At 38.6% G+C, this 15,747-nt stretch overlaps 1 protein-coding gene across 1 annotated transcript in view; it reads right to left on the minus strand.

Moving 5' to 3' along the window:
- pard3aa (par-3 family cell polarity regulator alpha, a) overlaps positions 1-15,747 on the minus strand; it is a 252,196-nt gene that overhangs the window by 139,098 nt on the left and 97,351 nt on the right. Inside the window, exon 14 of the mRNA XM_046846135.1 lies at positions 7,521-7,707. Within this exon, the coding sequence (XP_046702091.1) occupies positions 7,521-7,707 (187 nt within the window). The remainder of the gene's footprint in view (positions 1-7,520; positions 7,708-15,747) is intronic.

Consider the following 15,747-nt stretch of genomic DNA (forward strand, 5'->3'; position numbering starts at 1 on the left):
ACAAATATAAGTAGATCGACAAGTTTACACACAAACACATTTCTACACATTCACAAATTTCTATAATAAACAGCTATAATGTAAATGTTGAGCTGAATGTCACTTTTGTGAAAAAGAGTAAATAAAAAACAAACCAAAGAGAAAACAGATGCAGAGAATGGTGGAGACATATACATATATTTATTTATATTATGTGTGGGTGTATTTTTTATACCCCTCACTCTCTACACATATTGTGCCTTACATACATCTGCACTACTATTTTATTTATGTGTATTTATATATACCTTACTGTACATCCTTCCTAATATTTCACAATTGTGTGTGTGTGTGTGTGTGTGTGTGTGTGTGTGTGTGTGTGTGTGTGTGTGTGTGTATATATATATATATATATATATATATATATATATATATATATATATATATATATATATTCAGCGTACATTTTTTTCAAATGCCATAACCTTATTACCTTATACTTGTTGTTCCGTTACAACAGTGTCTGCACATTTTTCACTGCCAGAGCCTTATAACCATTTTCTTGTACTTTTCAACAATGTCCACACATCCCTGCATATATATATATATATATATATATATATATATATATATATATATATATATATATATATATATATATATACACACACTACATGCTGTACATATACTTAAGTTTTTCCTTGCCACAGTCGCCGTGGCAATGCTCAACACGGATAAATACGCATCATTCACCTTAACTATTAAATTCTGTAAAGCTGCTTTGAGACAATGTCTGTTGTGTAAAGTGCTATAATAATAAACTTCACTTGACTTATCTGCTCTTGAATTTGCACAATTGCTACTTTTTGCACTTCTGGTAGATGTTAAACATTTCGTTGTTCCTGTACTATGCAATGACAATAAAGTTCTTTCTTTCTTTCTTTCTTTCTTTCTTTCTTTCTTTCTTTCTTTCTTTCTATCTTTCTATCTTTCTATCTATCTATCTATCTATCTATCTATCTATCTATCTATCTATCTATCAAAAATAAAAGACTTGGGGACCTTATACGCAGTTCTGGATGGTAACAGTAACTCCACTTCAAGTCGAGGTGCATCAGTCGACCCTAATTTTTCTGCGGCTGCACTCACCATGTTTCATTCCTTATTTAACTATTGATATATTAACTGATTTAAAGGTGCTTGTTCAGACTAGCAATTCTAAAAAATGACGCTGAACGGCTCAGTCCTGACATGACACCCTTCAACAAAATAGACTAACCTCCTCGTCTGATTCTTTTAGAAGTAGCACAAATACTTTTTAGAAAAATGTGATAAGAATCTATCAGTAATAAGAAGCTATAGCTTCAGACGCTGTTCAGTCTGTAAGCATCTGATAAATGACTGGCAGGTCTATTAGCTCCGCCTTTCAGCACAGGGGATTAAACATTTTTTTTTGGTTTTGTTTCTTAACTAGCACATTGCTGATTTACTTTTCCTCCAAGTATTTATGCACTGACTTGTAAAACTGATTAAGGGAATTTGTTATTGGTTTGTTAATTGATTTGCGGTCGCTACACACAGTCCCTGCGATTAATGGGACAGCAAGTAATTGCACACATTAACATAATCCTGAATGTCTGTGTCTTGTTTCGGACCTGGTTTTAAATCGTGGGCAATCTAAAGGTTTTTTGAGGCCTGTTAATGTCCACATTACTGAGAATCATCTCTTGATGTTCTGCTTGGACAGCCATTTCCTGCGTCTTTCTTCAGGAGAGACTGCATCTCGCTGTCTGTACTGAAATCTACTGCAAGAAGAAATCAAATTACTCACCATTCATCTATACGTTGTAAATACAGTCGAAATTTAAAAGCGTTTATTTAAGACACAATAGAAGAGGACTTGGAGGACACGCTGGTGCGCGCACGCACACACACACGGTTGCTTCTGAGAGCTGCTAAAGTAGGTCACTGTTAAAGTGTGTTGAGTGTGAGTGGCCATGCTCCTGCTAAGCAGTCATCATTAATCTCGTAAACAGCCATGTTAACACGCTAATGAGGAAGATGCAGGGCTGCACCTCACCAACCTTTAGCGGGAGTACACGAAGGTAGAGTGGGATAGGAGGAGAAAACCAAGAAAAGATAAACACATTTATCTACCACTCATTTTCCAGTAATGAAAAATAATACAAGTACATTAATTCGACTGTACAGGTAAGGCATCCTGAACAGATACAATTAGGACAGAGGATTAAAATTCTTTGAGAAGGCAGATGAATTGGTGAATAAAACATCTTGGGACAAAACAATAAAACGTGCACAAGTAAGGTAAATGTGAATATGAAGTGTTAAACATGTAGTAGAATGTGGGGTTGCCAGGTTTCAACACTCCCCCAGCGGTGGTCATTTCTAAATTGCAGTACGTATATGCAATATGTGGAAGCTGTGTGCAACTAAAATGACAAACTATCAATTTCTCTTCAATTGGAGAACACAATGTGCAGCTGGGAAACAGTCTAAAGATCCATGAAGTTACTGAGCAACTCAAGGACTTTGAGGATGACTTTGAGTGCTTTATACTTGTCACATGTACTTTACTGCACATTGAAATTCTTGCTTCGTATATCCCAGTGATGTTAGGAAGCTGCGGGTCAAAGCACAGGGTCAGCCATGATACGGCGACCCTGGAGCACTGAGGGTTAAAGGCCTTATTCAGGGGCCCAAGAGTGGCAGCTTAGCAACACCAGGGCTTGAACCCAAGAACTTCCATTTAGTAACACAGAGTTACCACGGTCGCCACTGGCTCGCTCATTAGGGAATAAACTTACAATTATAAGGAAGAAAGTTACAGGCACTTAACTGATGCACTGTTCTATGCAACTTTATAACCGCTTTATCTCTGGAAAGCTGCTTTGAGACAATGTCCATTGTTAAAAAGTGCTCTACAAATAAAAATGAATTGCATTGAACAAATGAACTAATTACTGAACTATTACTGAGCTCCGAATTCAAATCTGTCCATCATATTTCTCTATAAATAAAAACATCTTTCTGTATTCTCAAAAAATGTTGATTTAATATTCCATGATTCCATGTGCTCTCCAGTCGTAAAGTTAGTTCTGATGTCATGACCAGTGATCGACTCCAATCTTTCTGCAAACCTACAGTACATGTTATAACATTTTATTAGATGGCTAAATAACAGTACCATGATTCGGGAAAGACATGAGTGCTTTCAAACATAGCTTACTTACACACACACACACACACACACACACACACACACACACACACACACACACACACACACAAGCCTTAGGTCATTCTAAATTATTCATGTCCAAAAAGCAAAACATGCATGTCACCTTCCTTACTTCCCCTCTCTCTCTCTCTCTCTCTCTCTCTCTCTCTCTCTCTCTCTCTCTCACACAAACACACACACAATCCTGATGCCTCTCTACTCTACGTTGCTGAATTTAAATAAACTAAAAGTAAACAGGAAGTTCCAGACTGTGTCAAAATGGACAAAAAAACATTCACTGTGACATACACTGTAAAATACCATCTTGGACTACCTGTGTGTGTGTGTGTCTGTGTGTGTGTGTGTACACGAAAAAAAAGGACAGAGAGGAAGGTGACATGCAGGATAGGCTTTTTAGGCATGAATAATTCAGATTAACCTGAGGCACTGTTGCCCCTCCAATGAGAAACTGTGTGTGTGTGTGTGTGTGTGTGTGTGTGTGTGGCTGTACAGCAATCCATAATTTAATAATTGAATGGATTCAAACTTTCAATATTATACAAACAGGAAGAAAAGCAGTCATTTATAATCAGCGACATGGGGGACAAGGGAAACTGAATATGAGGAGAAACAATTGATCTGAGCCACTTGCTTTAAAAGCCTGCAGTTTTAATCACTAAACTCACTAACGCTTGCTCGCACACACGCACGCCATATCTCAGACTAAATATAAATGGGTGAAGAGTCTTAGACCTACTACAGTACACCATTTATTAATTTATTTATTACTGGTGCCAGGGTCTCCTTCATCAGATGATTCTTGGTAGTTCTTACATGTGTTTTTTTTTTTTACTTTGTAAGATCAACAGATAAAAGAAAGACTTCCAGTAAGTTACTACGTTTCTATTCCCGGCGCTTCCCACAGGCCGCTCGGCAAACGTTGCACAGCAGTTATAAAAACACGGCTTGAGCAAAGTGTGGGTTTAGTCACCTCGTGTTCAGTGTGAACAGGATTTATATTTGGAAACCTTTGGCCTAGACGTTGTACAGTGCCCTCATATTTACCGCACGAGAAATAAACAGCTACTGTGGTCCAATTTGGTTTGAAGAAGAAGCTTTCTATCATGCTGAAGATCTCTGCTGGTATATAAAAAAATGTTTCTCAGACGTGCACTAATATATTAGGAGTTACTATGGTGGAGATTTAAGCCTCAGGGTGTAGAGATAAAAAAAAAAAGTCTCTAATTAAAGTTACACGTGCTGTGACAAATCAACACAGCCCGAATGAGAAAACGGCGAGCTGCATTGTGATCAGTCCTGAGGACCTTTATGAGATAATATTGTTACAAGGTTTATAGCAGAAGCTGGAGTTTTGCTTTGGGTTTTACATCAGCGGGATCTACAACTTCCCCTCACAGACGATGTGCTGTAGAGGTTTATTACTTTCATCCACCTTAGAGCGATGCTTTTTTTCTGGTCATTATATCAGATAAACATTTCATATAGGTATAACCTTGTAGTTATTAATGTAGTCCATCTGTTGCTTTCGCCTTCCATCAGCTGGAAAAGAACAGCAATGAGCAAATATAATACGGGTGGTTTTTCATTCCCAGCACTGAGCCACGTTCACATGATAGTGTGTATGAGATACTGGTATGAGTCAGTACACACACACTCTATACTTACTTACTTACTTACTGCACCAGTAACTAAACACGTCTTTTTTGTAGCAACCTACGAATCCTAAAACTATTACATACTGTAAATGCATTTAAATTCAGTTACAGTCATATGCAGATGCTCAGCAGAGGTCTTCAAACTTCAGTGTTTTGTTTTTTTTATCCAGTTTCAATCCAATCCACTTTTAACAATGGACAATGTCCCAAAGCAGCTTTACAGAGATATGAGGTTAGAAAGCTGGAATGTACACGTTTAATGCCTATAGGTTTGTTCCTTATAATTGTAAGTTTGTACCTTATGAGTGAGCCAGTGGCGACTGTGGCAAGGAAAAATCCCTCAAATGGTATGAGGAAGAAACCTTGAGAGGAACCAGACTAAAAGGAAACCCATCCTCATCAGGGTGGCAACGGATATCCATTTATTATAGAGCCATCATTGTTGAGGTGAGATGTTTGACGATGATTCATCCAATCTTAATATCTCAACTTAATTCATTAGAAAATATTGCAACAGAAATATTTTGTTAATTCGGTGTCGACTTTAAACACGTACCTCTATAGCGCCACTAACAGGATAAAGCAATTCTCATCACACCTGAGGATTTTGCAATAAACGGATCATGTGTGATGAAGCGCATTTGAGTAAACAGTTATAAACTGGAATAAGCTCCATTACAGAACACCAATGTTTAGTAATAAAAACTAATCATTTACACTTTTTTCTATTATTACACATTAATGACAGCAGAATTCTAGGTTTAGGTTTAAAAACCCATAACTCTAAAACTACACAATTAGCCATCCTGGAGAAACATTCTTCATCCTAAAGAATAAAAACATACATTTATCTTGATACGTGCATCAATCTTTGAACACGATGTAGTGCCAAGTCAAGACACAAAACATCATCTTACAGCATGAGCAGCAAATACATCCATAGGATACAACAGTATAATATACACATTTGCATCCACAAACACTTTTACATCATAAGGACAGAGTGAACGTTAGTTCTCTGCATTTTCTGAAAATGTAGGTGACCCTGTCTCTATTACGGTTTTTTCTTTTTCCCCTCATGCTGGCATCTCTAATAACAGGTTTTCTCTATAAAATGATCACAAGCTGATTTCTTGTGAACCCACGTTAGCCTTAGACGCAACTATTTGATCTGCTCTACACACCTGCCTGATTCATCCTGAAACCCTGCTTGTGGAGCAGCTTCTCATTAATCGGGATCCTAAACAACCTGCAAATGCATGAGACTACCGTGAATGGTTCCGGGAAAAAAAAAAATTGGATTGTTATTAATATGAACAGGATACTTGCCGCACCCAAGATATCTACTTTAGTCCATTAGTGAAAAACTGATAACCTAATGAATGATGAATCTAAAATGAATAGACATTCTGTGTCACCCAGATGAGTAGAGTTTCTTTTGAATCTGCTTCCTCTCAAGATTTCTTCCAATTAACTTATTCCTATTATCATCTCAGGGAGACGCCACTCATCCCATGGAAACTGCCGCCACTTGCTTGCTCATTAGGGATAAACTTAGAGGCGCTAATGAATGATTTTGGGACAATGTCCACATTAAAAGCGACATAGAAATCAAAGCAATGGAACTGAATTTATTCAAATTGGTACACTTTATGAACAAAAGTACTGGAACACCTGACTATCGCAAAGCTGAAGGTACACTATTGTATCAGGTGTCTATAGGTGCAGTAGCATAGATAATTTATGTTTCAGCATGACAATGCCCCTGTGCACAAACCAAGGTCTATGAAGATATACTTCACATGTGTTGGAGTGGAAGATCTCCTGCTATTCAGCTCTGACCCCAACTCTAGTGAGCACCTTTGGGATAAATTGTTACCACAATACTGGAGGCATACAATTGTACAGGACGTCTTTGGATGCGGGATAATAGAATAGTGTTCACTTGAGCTTGAAAACCCAAACTCTATTATGATGATAGGCTTTATATGGTTGTGGAGTGGAAGATCTCCTGCTGTAGAGCTCTGATCTCAACCCTATTGAACACCTTTGGGAGGAATTGGAGCACTGACTGCACGCCAGACCTCCTCACCTCACCTACATCAGTAACTGACTTTACTTACACCATTGTGGCTGATGAACACAAATCTCCATAAGCACACTCCAAAATCTAGTGGAACATCTTCCCAGAAAAGTGGAGGGAATTATAAGAGCAAACTGGGACTGCATGTGGAACGTGGTTCAACAAAAAGCACATACCATACTTATGACCAGGTGTCTGCCAAATTCAGCAATAATGTGTACAATCAATATTAAGGCACAGGGCAAATTGTTACATAAGGCCCTTACACCATGTGGTAAAATCACAATCTTTGCTTTACTTTCAGTTTTACCTAAACTGATATTCAGCCAAGACTTTATAGTTGTTGAAGATCCTTTCTGTAAGACACACTTTGCAAAGATTTCTCAATTTTAATAACCCCAAGCTGTCCTCTATATATTGCTAGATACATATGCTATTTATCTTTTTGAGGCACAAAGTGCACAAATTCCACACGAGTATGCATGCTTAGGTCAATTTTTCTCAACTTAATCCTCTAATATGGGTTTATTGGAAATGTTCTTACCTTTCATCTTGATTCTGAACCTCTTTGATCCAGGACCCGGGCAGCTCTGTCACAAAGCCCATGTCATCATGGGAGCTGGAAGATGATTGGTCAGACAGGAGAGGAGGAAGAACAGGTGGCCTATCATCTTCAATGATGACTGTGTCATCCTGAGGCATGTTCACAGTGGGGGACAGCTGGTAGTTACCTGAGACAGATAGGAGAGAGCAGCACGGTAAGTGTGTCAGTGTTAAACACATATGCTGCAGCAGTAAAGAACTACATGTCTGGTAAAAAGAAGTGGTGATGGAGCTGAAATAAGAGGATCTGTTGTTCACCATCGAGAGGTGAAATCTCAGTAGTGTTATTCTACTGAGGTCTGAAGTGAGGCCAGTGACAGGTGCAGGAGGAGCAGCAGACACTATACTTGTAATGACAACTGAAAGAAAAACTTGAGTAGAAACTGATGCATAGATGTATGCACATGCAAAAGCATTGGCGACATGGGAGGAATTGTTCACACTTGCCTGCATATCTTATAGAAATCTGCAGTATTTAAAATTCATTCATTAAAACCACAGCAACATCAATGTATGGGAACATCCAAGCTAAGTCAAACTGTGATGCCTTAGTGATGGGCACCAAATGATCACAGGATATGTGAGGTGTAATCTTGCATATGCATTAAACTAGTTAAAAGCGGGTATAATTAAGCCTTAAGGCTAAGTGCACCTCTGTCAGGTGGTGATAAGCAGGGTCCATGAACCTCTTTCAGGAATGTCCACGGTGTTTGGTTCCTGCCAAGTTTTAAAGAGCACTTAAGAGATCCCATATGTTAGGCAATATTAGCTCAGTGTTGACCTTGTGAAATGCTAGATGAAAGCTGATTAGTAAAGATATGCACAGCAAAAAAATGCTTTACCAAAATCCGAGCTCCATCAGGCTTACAGTTCTAGGAAAACGGTTATTTCTATAAAACCCTGGCCCTTAAATGACCATGTCCCATGCTTTGTCGACAATCTTTTACTTAACATGTTTTTTCAGGCCTTGTGTGAATCTCTGCAATCAAGGATTGATTGGTGTGGAGTTTTTTTTATACAAAGCTCATCATGTTTTTGATGAACATGGATTTTCAGATTCAGTATTATGACTAGTTTGAAGTACGTTTTGTTTATAGCAGAATAGCTCACAATACAGCTTGGCAGAGCTAAATAGTCCAAATTTGTTCACATTAAGACAACTAATAAAATATATATCACAAGGACTATTAGTTCTACAAAAAAGGAGTCAAATTGTTATATCCTGTGCTATGGCAAAGCAGCTTATGCCTTTCCTTAGTAATATCTATTTACCAAATTTTGTTTTGCTGGACTTTTTACCATAGAAAAACAGCAATGTGTTATATGTTTGCCGAGTATGTTTTATCTTGAAATCTCTAGGTTTCCGCAAAGCTACTGCAAGAGCATTTGTTTTTATCATCGGAGTCAATTTACCAGCTTAAAAGCAATTATTGTGTAATTGCTACCAAAGAGAGGGGTGGGGTATTTACTCTGGCTTACTCTTAGCATGATGTAACTCACATTCAACTTCACAATGTCTCTTGGAGTGACAAATTTACTTTAATGGAAATGAATAAGCTTTAATACTTTGCAATAATGAAGAGAAAGGGCAGAGTTAAGGACATTTCCTGAGGTAAAAACTAATAAGCACTTGCTGAAAGACAGGGATAAAGAGTCCTCTTTCTGTCAGCTATAAGACAAAAGTAAATCTAAAAGTTGTTATTAGCTGCTGAAAGGTCAGAGTCTTCAGAGTCTTCATTTCACATCTCAGTGCTTTCAATTTATGACTATTTCCTTTAATAAGCCATGCAAATCTGCCCCTCGACTGGCTTCAGGCACAAGGGACAGCAGGGCTGCAGGAGCCGACCTTCATGTCATTACTGCCTACTTTTAGAGTGAAATTGCAAAGTAAACAAGTTTCAAATTAGGTTTCAGAAAAAGACTTTAGAACACAGGTCATGACTGCAGCAGAAAACTGAAAAAAAAAAAAAAGTTGATTTATAAACTGTCATAAAAAACCACAATAACTCACAACGCACTTTCAGAAAGTCTTTTAAGCGTCCTTTGTATAGTTTGGAGTTATTAGCTTCAAAAGTGTCAACACTGCTAACTGCCAAATTCATGTAGGTGAAAAAAGTTAGAGTAAAAAAAATAAGAAAGGTATTGTATGAGAAAGTCTGGTGTGGCAGAGAAGTATGTGAGGGTGGTGCAGGACATGTATGAGGACAGTGTGACAGTAGTGAAGTGTGCAGCAGGAACGACAGACTGGTTCATGGACAGGTTGACGGACGAGGTCAGACAGGAGTCTCCGTGGACTCTGATGTTTGTGGATGATATTGTGATTTGTGGTGAGAGTAGGGAGCAGGTACCTGGAGAAGAAGAAGAACCTGGAGAGGTGGAGGTACACACTAGAGGGAAGGGGAATGTAAGTGTAAATGTAAATGGAATGAAAGTCAGTAGGAGTAAGACAGAGTACATGTGTGTGAATGAGAGGAAGGGCAGTGGAGTGGTGCGGTTGCAGGGAGAAGAGGTGGAGAAGGTGGAGGAGTTCAGGTACCTGGGATCAACAATGCAAAGTAATGGAGAGTTTGTTAGAGAAGTGAATAAAAGAGTGCAGGCAGGGTGGAGTGGGTGGAGAAGAGTGACAGGAGTGATTTGTGATAGAAGAGTATCTGTGAGAGTGAAAGGGAAAGTTTATAGGACTGTGGTGAGACCTGTGATGTTGTATGGATTAGAGACAGTGCCATTATGCAAAAGACAGGAGGTGGAGCTGGAGGTAGCAGAGCTGAAGATGTTGAGGTTTTCGTTGGGAGTGACGACGATGCACAAGATAAGAAACGAGTTTATTAGAGGGACAGCGCATGTAGGACGTTTTGGAGACAAGGCAAAAGAGGCCAGATTGAGATGGTTTGGACAAGGAGGAGGTTTATGGATGTGGTGAAGGAAGACATGCAGGTAGTTGGGTTGAAAGGGGCAGATGTAGAGGACAGGGGGGTATGGAGACGGATGAGCCGCTGTGGAGACCCCTAATTAGAACAGCAAGAAGAAGAAGAAGAAGAAGAAGAAGAATTACTACTGTTATTACTATTATTATATTACTATTTTCCTTTTACCACTGCCTCTGCTGCTCAAATCAGTGTCTGAGAATCAACAATTAAAGTCAACCCTTCATAAAAGGGTTAAGCTAACTCTCAAAGTAAAAGAAGAACCGGTCACATGATTCTCCTTCCCAAACTTCTCACAGTGCCAAAGATAATTCTGTAACGCGTCTCTTTGGGGACCTGAGAAGTGCTCGGCTCTGATCAGCAAAAGTTTGTTAACTTTAACTCGGCCTAATGAGACTGGCAGAGGAATTAAGAGCGCTTTGATTAGCATTCAGCTGCTCCAGACGTTCATTAATAAATCATTAAAGCTACTTGCAAGACAACGAGGCAAATCTTCAGTCCATTTTATGATGACAAACAGCGACGCACAGGTCGGACTTATGACACTGTGTTAAAAGACCATCATTGTACACAAGCCGTCGCAGGCCAATTTGGAGCACTCTGACTTTGGAAACTTTAAACAGCTTATGCTTCAGGGTCTAATTAAAGCCAAGAAAATAGGAGCAAACTTTGCTTTGATGTTATCAGCAAGGACATTGACACAGCTCGAAGTAGTGATGCAGCATAAGCTACAGCTAAACTAGCATTATAGTAGAGCACCTAGATAGTCTACAATCGACAAAAATGTAAGCTGAAGCTGCATTTCTGAACTGAGAAAAGTCAACTGTAACAAATAGATTGTGTTTTTCCCAGCAAGAAGGAAAGAAAAACAGATCATTTCGCTGCTGAATTGGTTTACATAGCTTACAGATCTTTTACACTCGAACATCTTATCTCATAAATGTCGTTGTGGATGTTTGATATTATTGTTTTCATCACTAGAAAAATGCATCGTCTGTATTTGTCTTTAGATGAAAACACTAATATCAAACATCCACAACGACATGGTCCGAAAGAGATCTACGCATACCGAATGGAAATTGTTATTATTTGCCAGATGCCCTTATCCAGAGCTACCTAAATTATTCTCATTCATATAACTGAGCAGCTCTGGGGTTAAAGGCCTTGCTCAGGGGGCCAGAAGTGGCAGCTTGGTGTGGCTGGGATTTAAACTCACGACCTTCCGACCAAAGTTTAATGCCTTAACCACCAAATGACCACCTCCCATACTCTTGTATACTGTATAGTTTGCAGTTAAATTTGACACTATTATAGGTTGTACATTCTGTTAACCTTCTATATTAGATTCTTCTTAACACTGGCAAGGAGTGTGTTAATTTCACCTCACAGCTTTAATGCAGACTGCTAGACTGATGGGGTCTGACAAGAGAACATCTCAAACATATATCAATATTTGCCTGCATGTCTAATTACAAAAGCAACTGTTTGATACAGTTCCAGAATATACATTACAATAGTGATGGAAGCAAAAATATCAAACCCTCCTGCTAATGTTTATTAGTGGTCGCCCTGGTTTATTGATGGAGACCTGACAAGAGACATGCCTTCAAAGTTACCTCATTTCATATGCTAATCAATATACACTGATCAGACAAAGCCTTAAAACCAGTGACAGGTGACGTGAATCACATCGATTATATTGTTGACGTGGATTCAAGCATGAGAAGCAAAGGATAACTGTCTGGTCCGATCCCACAGAAGAGCTACTGTACCACTGAATTGTTGCTGCTGAGTATCAGAAAAAAATCCATGGAGCATAGGAAGAAGGTGGCCTGATCTGGTGAATCATATTTTCGTTTGGACACCCTGGTGCTTGTACCTTAAGGAAAGATGACACTAGGCTGCACTCTGACAAAGAAGGCAATGCAGCAGAGGTAGTGTGATGCTCCTGGCAATGTACTGCTGGGAAACCTCAGGTTCCTGGTATGTATGGGTATGTTACTTTGACACACAGATGCACCCATACATGGCACATAATTCTCTAACGGCAGTGGAATCCTTCAACAGGATAAAGCATCCTGCCGCACTGTAAACATTCTTTCTAGAAAGAATTTCCAGGTGTTGACTTGAAATTCCTCAGTCCAATCATCAAACAAATCTGATCTATGAATGCCCTGCCTCACAACTTACAAGCCATAAAGGATCTGCTGCAAATATGGTGGTTTTAGCAACCACAACACATTTAGAAGTCTTGTGAGGTCCATGCCTTAACTTCACAGAGCTTTTGTGGAGGCACAAGAAGCACAAATGCTTGACATGTCAGGACTAAATTAAAATTTTTGGAAAATGTGAATAGCCGAGGAATATACAGTGGAACATCTTATGCCTTAATCGGCTTTATTTTTTATCACAGTCATGTTTTCTCAATCCAGCAAACCTTCTAATTCAAGTTCCTGAACTTGAATTAAAAAAAAAAAAAAAAAAAAAAAAAAACACACTCCGTGGCGTTCTGCTAAATAACACAGGAACAGTTACAGCCAAAGCCACTCCAATGCAACAGAAAGGAATAATTAATGCCACAGAGGCCACAGTTCTATAACATCGTGCTAATTAGCTTGCTAGTGAGAAGACATACTCCTCTTCATGGATCTAATATGTAGTGTAGTGAATAATTGAACTAACCAGATGGCCCATGCTGCATTCCTGAACGAGAAGCATGACGAAACTAAGCAGTGCTCTATTAGTTATTTATGTATTGGTTGATTTTATTTTTTACAGTTTATACTGTTATTAGAAGATTATAACGCAAAATAGATATGGAACAGATTATTTTTTTTTACTAAAACAAGCTTTTTTTCTACGATTTTTAAGCTCAGATGTGGGTAGAGCTGGACTGCTCACTGCTGATTGGTGTTCACTAAAGGAAAAGATCTCTCTCTTTTCAGGAGGACATTCAAAATGCTAAAGACTGACAAATCTTTGACACCTCCTCTGCACCTTGTCGAGATCCATTAGCTAGTCAGGCCCACAGAGCAGAGAGGCCAAGCAGACTGGATGAAATAAAGGAGTAGGAGGATGAACATCTTACTTTTCACTTGTTAAAGTGGCTGTGCAGGACAGGCAGAGAGGTGCATGTGAAGGTATTTGGAGACTACTGCAGTATACCCAATCTTCCCTCTCACACAAACTGGAGACTGGAGACACAATCTGGGTGAAAAAAGCAGGAGCAATTCCTACCAAACTGCCGTGATGAACGAGCTGCTTGTGTTTGTAACTGATGTTATTTTAGATTCATTTGTTTCCCCCTCACCACGTGCAGATGGCCCAGTACTCTACTGCTGCTTCCTGTCACGCTGCTTTCAAACAACCCCTCATGTAGTCCACCAGTAACAACAAACACACTCCTGGTGTTTTCACACAGACTTGGACACCATGGCGTTACAGAAATGATCCAAAATTCAACCAACTGCTGCTGACGTCATCGTGTTTGTCCTCACCAGTGCTGAAATAATTTAGCAACAGGGAGACCTTTTCCATCATGCTCCATATTCCTTATTGGAATATTAATGTTTACTGGAAGTGAACAACACATTAAGGAGGTCAACACTGAGCCGTGCTTATGGGTGGTAGTCCAACAATATTAAGTGTATACATGTTACTACTATTTTAATAATAAAATAATAATATAATTGCAGAATTGGGGGATATATATTATACAGGGAACTATTAATTGACCCCCAAAGCAACAAATGTGTCACTCCAATTACAGTATTATTATTTTTCTTTTAATATTACAATACCAAACAATGATATATAGACAATTTGTGTTGATCTTTAATCTCTGCTTAAAGGTCATGCCATTTGCACTAAAGATTTTTCACTAGTTTTCACAAAAGCCTTAAATGAGCAGTGATTGAATGGGTATGAGGTCATTAGCGACTCACTTCTGTCAGATATAAGGCGTGTCTGTTAAGTTAACAATCATTGAGAGGTCATTTTGTGTATGAATCTTTCCTACACTGTGATGGATTTAACAGGCTGGGTCAGGGCACATCACCTTGACTTTTCTTTAAACCTCAGAGAAAGATTTCTACATTTACAAGAGCAAGCTAAATAAATGCTCCTAGAGTGGGCTGTACTAAAGAGACGCCAACATGTGGCATTAATCATAAGTTCCTATGAACTAGCAATCAGCATTCACAAGTTTGCATATATCTATATATCTATAATGCTTCAGAAATGTCCTGTAGTGACTTCATGTGGTGGGAAAATAGAACGAGCCTGGGATCAAAGAAAAGAAAGAAAGAAAGAAAGAAAGAAAGAAAGAAAGGAAAAAAAAACAGCGCAATATAATACAAAATTGTTATTGCTCGATGGAAATCAGCATGATTTCTACACAAAGAAGAAAGGCACAAGCATAAAACACCAAAGCAGAATGACCTCATTTCAGTGTTTTGTGCTCAGCAATTCCAGTGTTATGGGGGTGTGACATTCAAACTGCATTAAATCTGACTTTTAAACTGCCTCATTCCCAACACGGAATTCACAATAGCAGAGATTTGCATTTCAGAGGGAAAACAATAGTTAAAAGGAACATATTCTGTACCTGCTACAGATATATATCAGTTTAGCATTCTGTGAATGTGACTTTAGGCAGATAGGATGTTCAGGAGAGGCACTTTTTCATCAACAAATATTGTAAAGACCTTTAAAGAAAACATTGTAATTACGAAATAAAGACTTCAATAAAGACAAAAACTACAGTTTTATAAAATCTGCAGTTTCAATTTTTTTTACTCAAATGAATTCTAATTGTAGAACAGATGCTGATGCACAGTGTGGTTAATAAGGTATGACATGCAAAAGGGGTAGCTTAGTGTTAAAGATGTTTTTGGACTGCTGATCTGGTGGTCATGAGTTGGAATCCCACCACCACACTTAGCTGCCACTGTTGGCTCCTTCAGCAAGGCCCTTGTCGCTAAATTCCATGAATGTAACTACTAAGAATACTCAACTCAGATGATCATGTGACACGACATAATGCACTTCAATGCAAAGCTGTGATTTTAACTGCACGTCTTAAAGCGAAACACCACTGCAAGTAACAATGTCTAATTTATGAATTAACACTAATTGCCTACTTTTCAATCATTTATAGCTAAATTTTAGTAGAACAAGCTGTTAATGCTTTCGTATTCTCCCTCAAAACACAATACACCCACTGACCATATACAATGACGCCTA

Source organism: Silurus meridionalis, chromosome 4, assembly GCF_014805685.1.
Source record: "Silurus meridionalis isolate SWU-2019-XX chromosome 4, ASM1480568v1, whole genome shotgun sequence".
In the NCBI taxonomy this organism is placed as follows: Eukaryota; Metazoa; Chordata; class Actinopteri; order Siluriformes; family Siluridae; genus Silurus; species Silurus meridionalis.